Source organism: Fistularia commersonii, chromosome 27 (genome assembly GCF_037954325.1).
Source record: "Fistularia commersonii isolate RoL2024-O1a breed Wild chromosome 27, RoL_Fcom_v1.0, whole genome shotgun sequence".
Lineage (NCBI taxonomy): Eukaryota > Metazoa > Chordata > Actinopteri > Syngnathiformes > Fistulariidae > Fistularia > Fistularia commersonii.
The window spans coordinates 6,859,018-6,874,027 of record NC_141310.1 but is presented as its reverse complement, the minus strand read 5'-3'; the positions used below and the strand labels follow the sequence as shown (position 1 = coordinate 6,874,027).

General features: G+C 39.3%; 2 protein-coding genes across 4 annotated transcripts in view; both read left to right on the top strand.

Moving 5' to 3' along the window:
• galnt2 (UDP-N-acetyl-alpha-D-galactosamine:polypeptide N-acetylgalactosaminyltransferase 2) overlaps positions 1–4,852 on the top strand; it is a 59,714-nt gene extending 54,862 nt beyond the window's left edge. For all 3 annotated transcript variants that reach the window (XM_086175071.1, XM_086175072.1, XM_086175073.1), the window contains 2 exons: positions 167–286; positions 441–4,852. In XM_086175071.1, the coding sequence (XP_086031197.1) occupies positions 167–286; positions 441–596 (276 nt within the window). In that variant the 3' untranslated portion in view covers positions 597–4,852. The remainder of the gene's footprint in view (positions 1–166; positions 287–440) is intronic.
• A 514-nt stretch (positions 4,853–5,366) lies between these two features.
• smyd2a (SET and MYND domain containing 2a) lies at positions 5,367–14,875 on the top strand. Its single transcript, XM_086175181.1, has 12 exons — positions 5,367–5,618; positions 6,886–6,949; positions 7,029–7,139; positions 7,898–7,958; positions 9,231–9,358; positions 10,174–10,241; positions 10,614–10,716; positions 10,825–10,935; positions 11,259–11,379; positions 11,509–11,683; positions 12,177–12,285; positions 12,560–14,875. Exons 1-12 carry the CDS (start codon positions 5,446–5,448, stop codon positions 12,641–12,643), a joined length of 1,308 nt encoding a protein of 435 aa, XP_086031307.1. The 5' UTR covers positions 5,367–5,445; the 3' UTR covers positions 12,644–14,875.
• The last annotated feature ends 135 nt before the right edge of the window (positions 14,876–15,010 follow it).

Genomic DNA, 15,010 nt, shown 5'->3' with positions numbered 1-15,010 from the left:
TAATAGACTTAGTCATCGCATGTGAATTTTACCGACAAATGTTCTCGTATTTCATGTGTTTGCAGCAACAGAAAATTAAGAAAAACAGGGTCTCGTTTGACCCTAGGTTTATGGAGGTTGAAGAATATTGTATTGATTGATGTTTGCGCTCGTATTTTTTGTGAAGGAATGGGCCCTCACCAAGGACAAGTCAGTCAAGCACATGGACTTGTGTCTGACGGTGGTGGACAGAACAGCCGGCTCGCTCATCAAACTACAAGGCTGTCGAGAAAATGATAGCAGACAGGTAAACCACTGCCCTTCACTGCTGCTGCACTTTTCAATCAAAACACGGGGCAAAAAAAAAACCTGTACACAAAACCAAAAGTGCTTTGCATTTTTTTCTCTGATATTTTCACTGTCAAAAATCTGTCGTTACATTGTCATAAACCTGTCACCAGAAATGGGAGCAAATAGAGTCAAACTCGAAGCTTCGTCACGTGGGCAGCAACCTGTGTCTGGACAGCCGCAGTGCCAGGATGGGCGGACTCACTGTGGAGGTCTGCAGCCCCAGCCTCAACCAGCAGTGGAAGTTCACCCTGAACTTACAATCCTAGAGTCCAGCAGTGAAAAGAGACACCAACAGACTCAGACATGTATCAGAGGATGGATGTAAACTCAAGGAGAAAGACAATCTCGGCAGATGAATTAATCCTTCTCGTCAGTCAAAGATGCAGCCGATGATGTCTATACCCCTCTCCACCCCTCCACCTCGTCCTTCTCAACAAAGAGCCACACACATTGGGGGAGAGGGGGTTTAGACCCGGTTGGACTCAAGATGAAGCTGACTGTTAGGTGGATGGGGATGATGAGGAAAAAAAAAAAGCATTGATGAGGCTTTCCATCCAAACCACATACCTCAGTGTTTGTTCATTGATGGTTCCAGAGGCAAACAATGTGTGAATTTTCTTTTCATTTTCTTTAGTGCTGGGGACTTTGAACTCTTTCATGTTTTTACTTTATGATAATTTTATTTTCTTAATATTTTTATTTCTTTCGGTTAATTGTCTATTTGGGGACGCAGATGCTGTTTCCCTGTCTCAAAAGAATCATGTGTTGTCGCACCTCCTGGCCTGTAACGACAGACGGCCCTTGGGTTCTTCAGGTTGTCAAGAAGGTTGCGGAGTCTTGTGAGTGCTGGAAAATGTCTCAGTTCCCCCAAGCTTTTCCTTCTCCTTCCATCTATTCTTAGTGGTTAACCGGATCAACAGAGAAGATGGATGGTTCTCAGAGAAAATCAAGTGATCTGTTTATTTTCCTAAATTGTATCTGAAGCGTCTGACAAAGTTAGGTGTTAAGGAAGGGGGACCAGCACTTGTTTGGTTTGGGTTGTAGAGTTCCTAAGGAACTCTGGCAGACCCTCGGAGCCCACGCTGATAATTCTTTTGTCCCCAGGCTGTAGCACTGGCTGCTACGCCACAGCATCTTTGCTCCTAGGTCACATCTCGAGAGAGACTACACTGAGAAAAAGACGTCTTTTTTTTTTTTCACCTTTGTTCAAAAGTGGAACCGAATTTCAAAAGGAAATATTGCGTGCTCCCCTGGAAAACAAAATCTTTTTGATGCTTATTCTTCATTGATGCTGCTGTGATTGTTCGTCGAGGAGCGGCTGTTTTCAGCGTAGGCCACTTCTAATCACACCCCCACTTTCCCTCCAGAGTTAACAAGAATTGCTCATCATTGCATCTATAATATCGCAATAATGAGGTATCCCATAAGATACAGATTCATATTACACACTGCCTGTTCTCACAGGTCCCACCTTCTCTTTAAAGCCTCAATTACTCAAGCTTGCCTGGGGAGAAAAATGTAACAAGAAAAATTCATGGGATTTGTATCATAATTAATTATGTAATCTCTTCATGTTAAAAAATATTGTCAGCTAATCCATCATGTTATTTTTGAAAACTTGGACATTAATGCGGGCCTTAACCATCCAACAACAATCTGGTGCTTAACTCGGTCAGTGGTGTTTTTGGTTAATGCTCTTCTTTCCTTTTTCTTCCTTTCGTTTGTAGCGTGACAAAAAAGCCCACATTTTTTTTGTACATTTTAAAGTGCCACAAAATGTTACTGTCTCTGCTCAAACTGTACTTAGTTGTGATCGTACAAGCAGGACAATGCGGGATTATTTGAGCAACCCCCGTTTACTAAAACCATTAAAACAATTCCCATACTTTCCAGTATGTTTAAGACTGGATCTCTAATGGAATGTTGTCACTTCTTAGTTTAACTTAACCTAAAAGTGTCACTAGGACCATCGGCAGCACTTGACTCTCTCCAATTTCATGATCTCAGTGCAACTTGTAACTATTCTTTCATGAGTTTTACTGTCACTTTTTAGTCACGGCTCTTAAACCGGATAGTTGCTCACTAATCGGAAAACAGTAATGGTGGAGGACTTACCACTTGGCAGCTTGAAGGAACCTGCATTTACACAAAACTTCTTTCAAGTTATATTTGAGACAGATATTGCCCAAAAATTGCATTTTCCATATCCTACTATAGTTCAGCCTCAAGGATCATTAATATCAAATATCCCGTATTTGCATCTTTTCTTGTAAATGCTTCTTTGTTCTTGTTGTTTTCTTGAACTCCCAAATCTGACAGATGGCTGTGTTTGATGTATTATAACTCTCATGCCATTCTCTACCTTTTTTCTTTTGCCTTGTCTTACATTCTTATACACACACCCGTCTAGATAGAGTGAAAGGGGTTCAGAAGGTTAGCTGAAACAGCAGCTGCTTAAAAAGCCTGTCCTGTGACTTGATAGGTTACTGCATTGTGCTACATGTGTGGCCAGAGTGGGACCCACCCGCTACCCCGGCTTCGATGTCAGAAAAGGGGAGAATGGACAGTGATCAGAGACAAAGTCGCAAATCAGATTTAAGTTAAGATAATGGAAGAGAATATTTTTGTGAATCTGTTTGCAAGAGAAAATTATGCCTAAGTTGTCTGTATTTTTGCATATGTATAAAATATTACAGAGAAGTTGCTCAATTGTGAATCGGGTGGTAATTAGAACATTGGTTGACACACAGTCCCTTTCCATGGACCAAGTGTGAAGATGGCGGTGTCCCATTCACATAAATTCCCATTTACTGCTACATGGTGCTGCACATGCATACTACTTCAGTGAGGCTTGCGATGTTTTGCAGAAAATGTTTATTTTACATCCTTTTCTCTTTTTGAGCATTGTAGTTCATATGTTGTTGAGCTGATCTAAAGTCTTACAGGGGTTAGTCAGGTGCATTTGGTATTGTTGTCAAGTTTTCACTGAAATCTCCTTCACTGGTGTGAGAACAATTGTCATGTCTCAAGCGCGTAGTGGAATGCACTGATAACATCGAAGAATGAAGCATCCATGATGGCTGCAATAGCACAGTAGCAGGTTGTTTCCTCACAGCAAGAACATTGCAGGATATCAGATTTGAGTCTTTATCTCTGAAGCTTGTTTCTAAAGGATGAAATGCTGTTGCTGTTTTGTTTTTTTCTTTTCAGGGTGTGTAGCGCCCTCTATCGTTATGTGTTTTGGAGAACCAGAAAAGGGTACTCGAGATAATAAACCAATGATCCACCACAACAGCATTTCATACTTTATTCCCATCCCCTTTTTTGTAAACTGTTCTTCAATCCTGCTCATGTGGCCAGATGATGGAGAGCCTATTAATGCCACAGAACAGGAACCAACTGCACACACCTGAATGACCATTGCAATAGTATCTGCTACGGTGGTTTATTCAAAGCCTTTTGATTTTTATTCTTATGATGATGAAATTTGGGTTGTTTTTTTTTTATTTTTCTTTAAATACACAAAGGAAATGACTGTAATAATTAAGTTGTCCAGCGCCTGATTTTTGATAGGATGATTAAATGTTTACATCTTTAGCACAATGTGCCAAAGTCCCTTCCTGTTTTTTCTGTGTGAGGAATACTGAGAAGGGTGAAAACAGAAAATACAGGATGAGTTGCACATAACTCATTCAGTGTTGTCACATTACAGTATGGTGTGTATTTCATAGTTCTTTCTGGACTCAGTTCGACCTTGGCGGCTCTCAGCTGCTGGAAATGTGTCAGTTTTACACTTCACCATGAGTATAAAACTTGCAGCTTCCTGATTTAATGTGACAAACACCCTGCAATATAAGGCATCCTAATGGGCAAATGTGTTTGAAACTAAGGATGCTGGCCCAACTCTGGGCATGTGTAACACTGTGGAAGTGGCTTAATGCATCGTTGTAATACGGAAAAGAAGAACGTTAAACTTGCAGACAAGCATCTTCTATAAAGTGAATATGAGCAAATTCAACGCTGGGATATAAAATAGGATTGATATATCTCACAGAAGACAGTCCTGCTGAGAGATTTAGCTCAGGACTGATTAAGCTCAGCTCAATTCATCATCTTTTAGTTTGACTGAAAACACTAAACGTGTGCTGGGTCAGGAGGGTTGAACGTAAACAACAAACCAAATTAGTCAACCAACAATGACTGACAATGAGATGAAATGGTAAACCAGTGGGAAGAGCATGAGCTACTGGGTGATGTGGAATGTGGCTTCTTGTTAAAATTATGAGGTGAAAGATACAACATGAGGAGTCACACTTGTAAAAGTGTATATTTTTGTATATACCTACATCAGTGTGTGTACAGTATGTACATATATACACAGTGTACTCAGCCGCAGGTTCCTAGTTTTGTTGTCAGACTGTACAGCGCTTCTAACTGTTCCCTGTTTTATAGATACTGCAGAAATTCAACTTTGAATGAAGAGAAATGATTAACTTAAATAAATGCATTTATATACATAAAAGTGTTGGTGTTCTGGTCTGCTTTAGTTGGTGACGGTAATTATAGTTACATGGGGCTTTTGGGTATTGCATTTTTGCAAACTTTGAGTTGAGAATTTTCAACAAGAAAAGTGACTGTCTTCAAAATAGTAGGAATAGTCTAAATAGTAGAAATGTAAGTTTGTTAATCACTTTGGGCTGGAGAGCAAACTGAATCTTCCCTACTGCTCCTCCACAGCATCACTTACAAGGGGACACACAGGGGGTCAAGGTGCATTGTGTATTGTTTTCTGGTTGGTATATAAAAGCAATTCAACTTTCACACGTGAAAATGCCTCAAAGAGAATACATGAAAAGTAAACATTGCAATTACCGTTATGGAAGGATACTTTGGGGATTATATTCTTGTTTTCTAGCTGGTGAGGGTCTCCGTGTGCAGGGTTTGTTGTCGCCTGTCCAGCAGGGGGCGACAAAACCAACCCCAGACACGGAGAGTACCGGAGAGGAAGAAGGCGCTCCGCCTGCCCTGAAGCTGATTAGTGAGCCCAGTCAGCAGAAACAGGTGTAGTGTCTTTCTTACTCTCGTCAAACCGTGGACCCGTAAACAGAACAAACTATGAAGAACGAAGGTATCGAGGGGACAGAGAGGTTCCTGAGTCCGGACAGAGGTCGGGGCCTGAGGGCGCTGAGGGTTTTCGCGGTGGGGGAGCTGGTGTTCTCCTGCCCAGCGTACGCCTACGTGCTGACTGTGAATGAGCGGGGAGCGCACTGTGAACACTGCTTCACCAGGTACCACAGCACATCACTTCCTCCCCAAGTGGCAGAAAACACACTTTTGTATCTATTACCTTCCGGCTGCTCTCGCTTTCTTTTTTGAAATTTGTCTCTATCGTAACGTAAACTTCAAGTAAGTTTCGAGCCATGAGCTCTCCACTTAAGTGCTGGCTATCCCTCTTACCTTGCTAGGTTAGCTTGCAACCTTCTGGACCCCTGCCTCGCTGGTGCAGACTTTAAATGGGTCATTGCAGTGAGGCTGCTCACCTGACGGACGCATTGCAGCGCACAGAATATTGTCTTTCGATTTTGAGCTGAAATAATACAATCCGGCTTTATACACGCACAAGAAATACACAACTCGTTCCCATCCACTCAATGAAAACTTATGCAAAGTATACTTGGCTTAGGGAACAGATTTTTCTCCTAGTTTTCTGACTAAGACAAGTACTACGTCTTTCGCTATCTGGCCTAATGTCATAAAAGGAAGAGTCGAGACTTTATGCTTTCCCTTGTTGACGAATTACAACCCGACGTTTAGTGTCTTCATTGATATTTTCTGCCCATCTTTATACCAGAATAGATCATTGGAGACAGCGAGGAGGCATCAGGAGTCCAAACTGTGTGTTTTCTGGATGAGGACAGAGGACAGACATTTTCAAGGTTCAGAATGCAGTGACAGTTAAATCGGTTTCCATTCAATACACGTTCATATTTTGTTCTCACACACACTTGTCCTACCAAAGCTGTATAAAGGTTTGTAGAGCAGTAAAAGGTTAGGGTGCTAAATATAGTTACCCATGTGTCCAAGGAGAGGAGGGGCCAAGAGATGAGAAGGCCAGGGGTGCCTGTGTCCAATTGGGCCTCAGCTTTGTGTCTTAACGTTTGCCCCTATACAGAGGAGAAAGTACTCTGCTCATGTTCATCGTGTTTCTACATAAGTTGTTTCCGTTTTGTAGTCACTTCCTGCACAAATCCTCTGTGGTTTAACTCTCATGGAGGGTGTCAAAGGTTTTTGATAAAGGATTGATTCCATCAGATGAAAACTTTCTTCAAGCATTTGATTTGAGAAATGATGTGACAGCAAAGTCAGTCGTGTCTCATAGTAGAGAATTTATGGTGCCCTAACCAGCCACCTGTTGAAAGCTAAGGTTGAAAAATGAATATGCACAGTGGATTATGTGGTAACTCTATGATAAAACTGCCCCAGCCACTTCTTCATCACATCACATTGAATCATTGGGTTAATAGACTAACATGTTGTCTTTTTACATTATTACAGAAAAGAGGACCTTTCCAAGTGTGGCAAATGCAAGCAGGCCTATTACTGCAATGTTGACTGCCAGGTAGTGTGTGTGTGTGTGTGTGTGTGTGTGTGTGTGTGTTTTCCTTGTAGGCCATTAACCACTTTGTGTTTTTTCACAGAGGGGTGATTGGCCTATGCATAAACTCGAATGTGTGGCGATGGTTGCCCATGGGGAAAACTGGTGTCCCTCAGAGACAGTCAGATTGGTTGCCAGAATCATCACAAAACAGGTAAATATTAAAAGATAAAACCATCAAAAATGGGTTTATCAGTTATTTTGCACAGAGTGACATCAGTGATCAATATGAATGAAGCTTGCATAAAAGCAGTAATTCAACAGTAAGCACAACTGCTACTTTTTTCCAGCAATTTTATTTCTAAATTATGGACAGGCCTGATAAATTCAGCCTCGGGGGGGGACAAGGCAGTATCTGTCGGAGCAGGTCGCAAGTTCAACTACATGTAGAGGGTTGCTTTGGGAAGGGTATCAAGCATAAAACTTGTGCCAAAACAAAATATATGAATTGAACTTACAAATCTCATAACGGATCTGTCGAGGCCCGGGTTAACAACAACAGCCTTTGGCGCTGTTAACCTACAGGGTACTTGAGGAAATTGGTACGTGTTGAAGAAGAAAGTGTTTTCGGAAGCAGAGAGAGTCGAAAATGCAAGAGTCTAGGACTGAGAGTAGGGACCATGAATATTGGGACGACAAAATGTAGAAATCTTCACAATGGAGAAGCGAGTACATTTTTACTTTCCCCACAAAAACATAAGTACATACAATTATTGACTAATCGTATATCAATTATAGTGTCAGACAGCCTGTAGACCACACACTAACACCCTACAAAGTCCACCTGTGTTTTACGTCTTCTGAACAAACATCACAGAAAACAGATGAAAAAGCAGGTTATTTATCTTGTTTTATGATTAATTGTACCTTTCGTGACAACACTGATTGCGTGTTGTGTTCCTTTTGTTTCAGAGAGTCACAACAGAGCGCACTCCTTCAGAAAGACTGCTACTACTCAAAGAGTTTGAATCACGTAAGTGTGTGTGTGTGTATATATCAAAATATTCACTAATATACCCAGTTAATTGGTATAAAGGAACTCAGTTCTCTTTCCAGTTGAATGAACTGTGTAAAAATGGTTTGGTTTTAATTATTTGTTTATTGTCATTATTTATTGTGACTTGTTGCAGCTTAACTGCACCGGGTTACGTTGACAGACACTCATGCTAATGTGGTTGATTTTTTTTTTATACAATGATGCTTTAAAGATAAGAAAACACATCTCTTTTATTCTGTGTAGTTCAATTGCACCACATGTTTTACAGCCTTTCAAATATGTGTGCGCTTTTGTGTTTAGTTACATATGCGAGCACTCTTACTTACAAAGTGTGTGTTTGCCTGTGTGTGTGCGTGCGTGCATGTGTGTGCGCGAGAGAGAGATATTTTTGCGTCTCTGCAGTCATTTCAGTGAGTCTATTAATAGGCTTGGCTGTAGCCTCCAGTCCTGGTTCTGTCTCTTTCATTCATTCAAAGTCTGCGTAGCATTGGGACTTAAATCCCAAGTCTTATTGTGCTGTAATTTCGTGTTCCCCTCCCCAAAACTAATGCCTCTGTGCCCTTAAGCAAGGTGCTCAACAAGATCGTTTTTCATGGTTCTCAGTTTCTAGGGATTCTTTGAGATGTAATGAATTAGCTTATATTTGTATGTGTGAAACACAATAAACACAATAATTGCAAAGATCCTATTTTGAATTTGAAACTGCTAGAAATTAACCAAATGCGTATTGTCTAAGCTCCCGTACATTAGGTTTTATTGTTTCATCTAAGTTGTTGTTGAAGGCTCAGATGTGTCATCAGAAGATTGTTATGAAATCATCACCTGTTTGTTGTGCACACGAAGCAAAGCCTGGCTCAGCTGCTGTCGTCTTCCACCTGTGTTTGTATGACTGACAGTAACATGTGGCCAACTGCTGTGACATGCTGTATCTGAATGACTAAGTCATGGCCATGTGTAGACAAAACAGGAATAAAGTCCTCTGTCATTTTTATTCTCAAATCATCTATTTATTTTGTAATCGCTATTACAAAACATGCACAAAGAAGTGCCACCCTAGTGTATGTTTGCATTATCATTTAGATTGTCTTTACAGGCAGAAAATTTAAATTTTCAAGTCACCTTGGAGGCTCACAAGAGCTTAGAGTGTTAAGTAAATCTTATTTTATTCTTCTATTCTTGTTTGATGTCCCGGTCTCCTCTTTTGTGGCCCTTATTCAGCTCCTGTCTGTGTTTCATTTCCTCTTCCAGATTTAGATAAAATGGACAGTGAGAAGGAGGAAATGAACCAGACTGATATTGCAGCCCTGCACCACTTCTACTCCAGACACATCAGTAACCTCCCAGATGACCAGGCTCTCACTGAACTTTTTGCACAGGTTAATATGAATCCTTGTTTTTAGTGGAAAAGGGTCACACTCCCCCAATTATTGATTGCTGCTTTGGAATTGAAAAAACAAAAGACAAATAAATAGATGATATACATAATGCTTCTCAAGTTCGATAAGGTTATTTGATGTTTGCATGTGCTGTCAGTTTTCCTGCAGCTTGGCTTTAGGTCATTTAAAATCTTTTTTTATTTTAATACCCTTAACATTTGAACATTTGCCTGGTTATAGATGCATCTAATTGTCTAGTTCTATCTGAAATTATTGGAATTTGAACCACATTTTTGGAATACTAAAAGTAAAAAATACAAATATTCATGCAATGCATTGACCAAAGCATGGTAGAAATCAGTTCTGCTTTTTTAATGTGTCAGCAAGAGTCATCCATAAATTATACAATGAGAAGCTGAAGCTTCCAATATTTGCAGCAGCATTCTCAGCAGCATTATGCAGCACAAATCGAGTAAATAAAGGAAACATAACAGGAAAGCCTCGCTGACCCCACCCCCCTTTAACACCATACAAGGGACCACATCTTATTTCAATGAAACATCCTGTTCCTCATTTCACTTCAGGGTCTTCAGTTGGGTTTGCCCTGCTACTGGAGGCTTTACTTGACTATCTCAAAACTTGGCTTTCACCCCCCCATCCCTTGCAGAAACTGATTAGTTCCATAGCACACAGTTGCATTTGATCTCTTGTCCTGCTGTAGCACTGGAGGTGACATGATGATGCAAGTGTAATTACACCACCACTGCTTACCTGTGCCCACCTTGTCTGCCCCTTAACTTATTTTGTGTCTTCAGGTTAACTGTAATGGTTTTACCATAGAGGATGAGGAACTCTCCCATTTGGGTTCAGCTGTTTTCCCTGAGTAAGTTTCACATGCCTACACATCATTACTTTTCAGTACTCCCGTTATCTATTCAGTGTTTTTGTTTTCTTTTTTTGTACACACTGAGAAAGGCAGGCTTACAGAAAACATTTGGAAAGAAAAATGGAAAAAATCACATTGTTATTTATTCTTGTAACCTTTCCCACAAACACACCAAATGATTAGATTGGTGGAGATTTTCTGCAAATATGAATGGTCCACCACATTGTAAATGTAATCAGTCATGCATGTTTTACCACGTCAGTCTCCTTGCTTCCACTTATTCTTTTTCCTGTCTCGGGTTGAAATTACACTTCTTCAATATTACACTTAATTGCATCCTGGATTTTGTACTTTTTTTTTTTCTTTTAGTGTTGCACTAATGAACCACAGCTGTAGCCCGAATGTCATAGTGACCTATAAAGGCACAATGGCTGAGGTTAGAGCTGTGAAGGAGATAAACCCAGGAGATGAGGTAAGTGTCTCACAGCAATGGTGCTAAAAGTGCAAATACTGAAACAAAAAGCTATAGTTGCTTGTTTTGATGTGCATCTTGAATTTGGTATTTATCTTCTCTCCTTAGATCTTTAACAGTTACATAGACCTGCTGTATCCTACAGAAGATAGGAAAGAGAGGTTATTGGATTCTTACTTCTTCACATGCCAGTGTACTGAGTGCACCACCAAGTCTAAGGTATCAGTTCCTTTTTGAATTACTGGTAGGTGCTGCTGTGGTACAATTAATAATTAGTTTGGTCGCTTGAAGACCATTTAATGCCTGATCCAACTTATTCTGTAATTTTCTTTTAAACATATGGGCATCTGGGCAAAGCCCACACAAAATGTGTGTGTGTAAAAAGGTGTTTTCTTAGGGTGTTTTCATATTTAGCTTTTTGATTACAGACTCTAAACAACATTCGTCAGTGTTGATGTTTACCTGGCAAAGTCAATGTTCTGTTACTGAATTGTATGGCATAACTGTGTCTCTGATTTTTTTTTTTTTACACCTCTTTGTAGGACAAAGAAAAAATGAAGATCAGGAAGCTGAGTTCTCTGCCAGAATCAGAAGAAATTCAATCCATGGTCCGTTATGCCAAGAATGTAATTGAAGAGTTTAGGAGGGCAAAACACTACAAGAATATCCTTTCCTCTCTCGTATTTTTCTCAGATTTAATCACATTCTGGTACCAAACAAATTTGGTCTTAGCTTTTTCTTATCAGTATTTCTCTCCATTACTCATGTTATTATTCCCTGACTCTTGGGCACCTCCCAGCGAGCTCCTTGAAATGTGTGAATTTAGCCAGGAGAAGATGGGTGCTATATTCGATGACACCAATGTCTATGTGTTGCACATGATGTATCAGGCCATGGGTGTCTGTCTTTACATGCAAGACTGGGACGGAGCTATGAGTTACGGAGAGAAGATCATTCAACCATATAGGTAACTTGATCTCTGAGGGACTTGCCCTAAATCAACTGTACAACATGGCTTTGGCTATTCCAGCATAGATATCCACTGCAAACCAGTTGGACTGTAAGACCTCGGGCTCTGTCTGACATGGTTTTTGAGCTGGGCAAATTTGGCCAGACAGCAGAGACTTTATGGGAGCAATTCTTTTTCTGTTAGTCATATGCTGTTTAAAGCCATTTAAACCTCAAATCCACAAAAGCGCTACCCTTTACGATGTATTAAGTATATAATGGTGTAAATTATGTTTTATATACGTAATAAGAATTTGTGTCAGAAAAACAATCAGTAATTTTATTTTACTCCCTATTTCACTGGGTTCTTTTATTTTTGATTTATTATTCTAAACATGTTTTGCAATCCCCAAACAGATTTGGACTGGGTTGATTTTAGAAGTACTTTTATACCTTGTTTCCTCCAAAATATCAGCACTCACTTCAGTATATGATATATTTTTACTCTGCAGCATACACTATCCAGCCTACTCCCTGAATGTGGCGTCTATGTATCTGAAGCTGGGACGTCTATATTTGGGTTTGGAGAGAAAGACCCAAGGAGTCAGGGCTCTGAAGAAGGTACAGTAACATTTGGTGATGTATCGTGTCAGACAATAAGGGACTCTGGGCAAAAAAAAATGCCACTCTGAAAAGGTTTTAACAGAAATGAAGAGACAGAAATGACCTGTAAACTCTTAACATCAGTCAGAATAATTTTAAGAAACTCAGAGAAGTTTAGAAAGCCAATTTGAGATTTCAAACAGAATAATCCAATAATGTGCCAGCAAGAGAGGAGGTTTTACCATTCTTGTCACTGTTTTTTCCTTGGTAATTATTTTCTTTTTGCCTCCAGGCGCTGGCAATCATGGAGGTTGCTCATGGGAAAGATCACCATTATGTAGCAGAGGTCAAACGAGAAATTGAAGAGCAAAACTAAAAGATGAGAGAATTATAAGGAAAAAATAGGGAACACTTCAAAAAAATCAACAATCGTGACCACAAGGCATGCATCTTTAACTTTTAATACATGTTGAATGATTGCTGCATTTTTTCCTGCTGCATCAGGCAAGATTTCAATTAATTCTCTTTTCTACATATTTTGGAAGAGGGTGAGCTAATGAACCACTGACTGCCGTTATACTGTCATCCTGAACGTTCAATCTGAAGGAACAGGCCAAGCTTTAGAAATATGTCATCAATTTCTCTTGGACGAATATAGATGCATTTCTTATTTACACCTCAAGCAGTTATGTTGCATTTTTTGTATAACATCCTCACATATGCAGTTAAGCATTTTGTATTAAACAGATATAAAGATTTAATTTATATGTCCAGAAGCTCAATAGTCTTACTTAACAATTTGTGACTCAAGCAAAGATCATCAGAAGAAAACAAATTGAAAACTGACCTAAATGAAACCGCATACAGCTTTTTTAAGGCAAGTTGTTGAATTTGACTTTCCCAAGGGTTTTTATTCCTTTTTTTTTTTTTTTGCTTGAGTCAGAAATTGTGTTGATCTTCTGGTCTCTTTACTTGGATCTATACAACCTTGTTCAAAAGGCTATGCCCTTTATGAAACGGTATATTTGTTAATGAGGGCATAACTTAATATTGCACAAATACATTTTAGTTCCATCAAAAATATTGTTTACTGCTTTTCTTATTTAAATTAGATTAAATAACAAATATGCATCAGGCACTGCAGCATTAAAGGATCAAATGCAAACTTATCCTGAATGAATAACAGGTGGGCTGTATTGCTTGTCACTTTTTGTTTTGAAAGAAACTACACTAAGTGTTGCATGCTTTATAGATTCTTTTGTGTATTGTGTGCTATTTTTTTTTGTTGTGCTTGTTTTTACCTTCCCATGAGCCTTGTTGACCAAAAGCACCATGGGGTCAAATGAAAAGAAACCAGCTCCAGTCAATCATGCAGAGTCAATCCTCAGACACTGTTCTGATCAATGTCTGAACACTCCCTTCAGTCATGGTAAATATAGTGGTACTATAATCCAACAATTGATTTGGGGTCAGACTCCCATTGCTTTGAGAAGGTTTATAAGGTTTATAATTGAAGCAGTTTTAACCATTGGCACGGTTCTCTTCATGAGTCTACATTGTCACTGCTGGTGACAGACCATCAAGTCAACTCAGCGAGACTGGAAATCCAGGATCTACCTTCAAGCCTATTTAACCATAATGACCCGCAATACACATTTTTGGAGTTATGTAAGAAATTTACTTAGCAGTAACCAAAGCTTTGCACTCTAGTAAGATAAACAAGATATTCAGTATTTATCAATGTACCAATATAACATTTGAGGGGATAGAAGTTTTCTTGATTCTGATGTCAAAATAGCAGTGTAACATTTGGAATTTTTTTTTTTTTTAAGAGTTTCTTTTGTTTTAAATGTGTGCTTTTGGGAATCATGACCATAAAGGAGGGGTATCTGAGGTAAAAAAAAACCAACTTATTTAAAGGTTCATGTTGCACTCAAATTTTGTACAGTTGTGTTTTACAGTGCTAAAATAGGAAGTAAGCAACACTTTATTCTGTTAACTGCCCGGGAAATGTCCGTCACAGATTAAATTCCATTTCATGCTCATAAGTTCATATCTACAGTGGATTAGTGAATTCTGGAAAAAGCTTTTGGTCATGAGATCCTGTGGTCACAATCTGTAGCAGCTACCAGAAAAGAGACCGGTCGTCTCACCTGGAAAAAATATATCCATTTGGTGCCTGTCTTACAGCTTTGTGGAGGTTATCCAAAAAACACCTTTTTAAAAGTCACGTTTATATTTTGTGTACATTTTTGCAAAAGAAAGACACAAAAGGGACTTTCTAGAATGGTTAACACCAGCATCTAATATCTCTGCTTTCCAGTACACTGTATACATTTGGCGTTTCTGACCTGATGGTAAAAACAAAAAACTGCGTTTGCTTGAATTATCAGTGGTGTTGAGACAAAATCTGTGGCAAAGGGTCAAGGTATAATCCATGTTACTGCATGTTTGGCAGCAGATGAACTGCCATCCACAAGATGTTAAGAATTGAAATTTCATCTGGCATGAATGTTTTTCTAATGGAATGCATAAGTAAATGAATCCAGTGTCTGATATTTGCTGTACCATACAAGTAAATCTAATTAAACAACAGAATGACTCTCCATTGATTCCTGCAAACTATTATTCAGCAGCAACTGTTACTGCATTTTTGCTGATGCTTTGAGGGCTCCCCTTCTGATTACTTTGACAAGGAAAGTACATAATCATGTTTCTCGGCAGCAAAGAAGGTTTTGAAGGG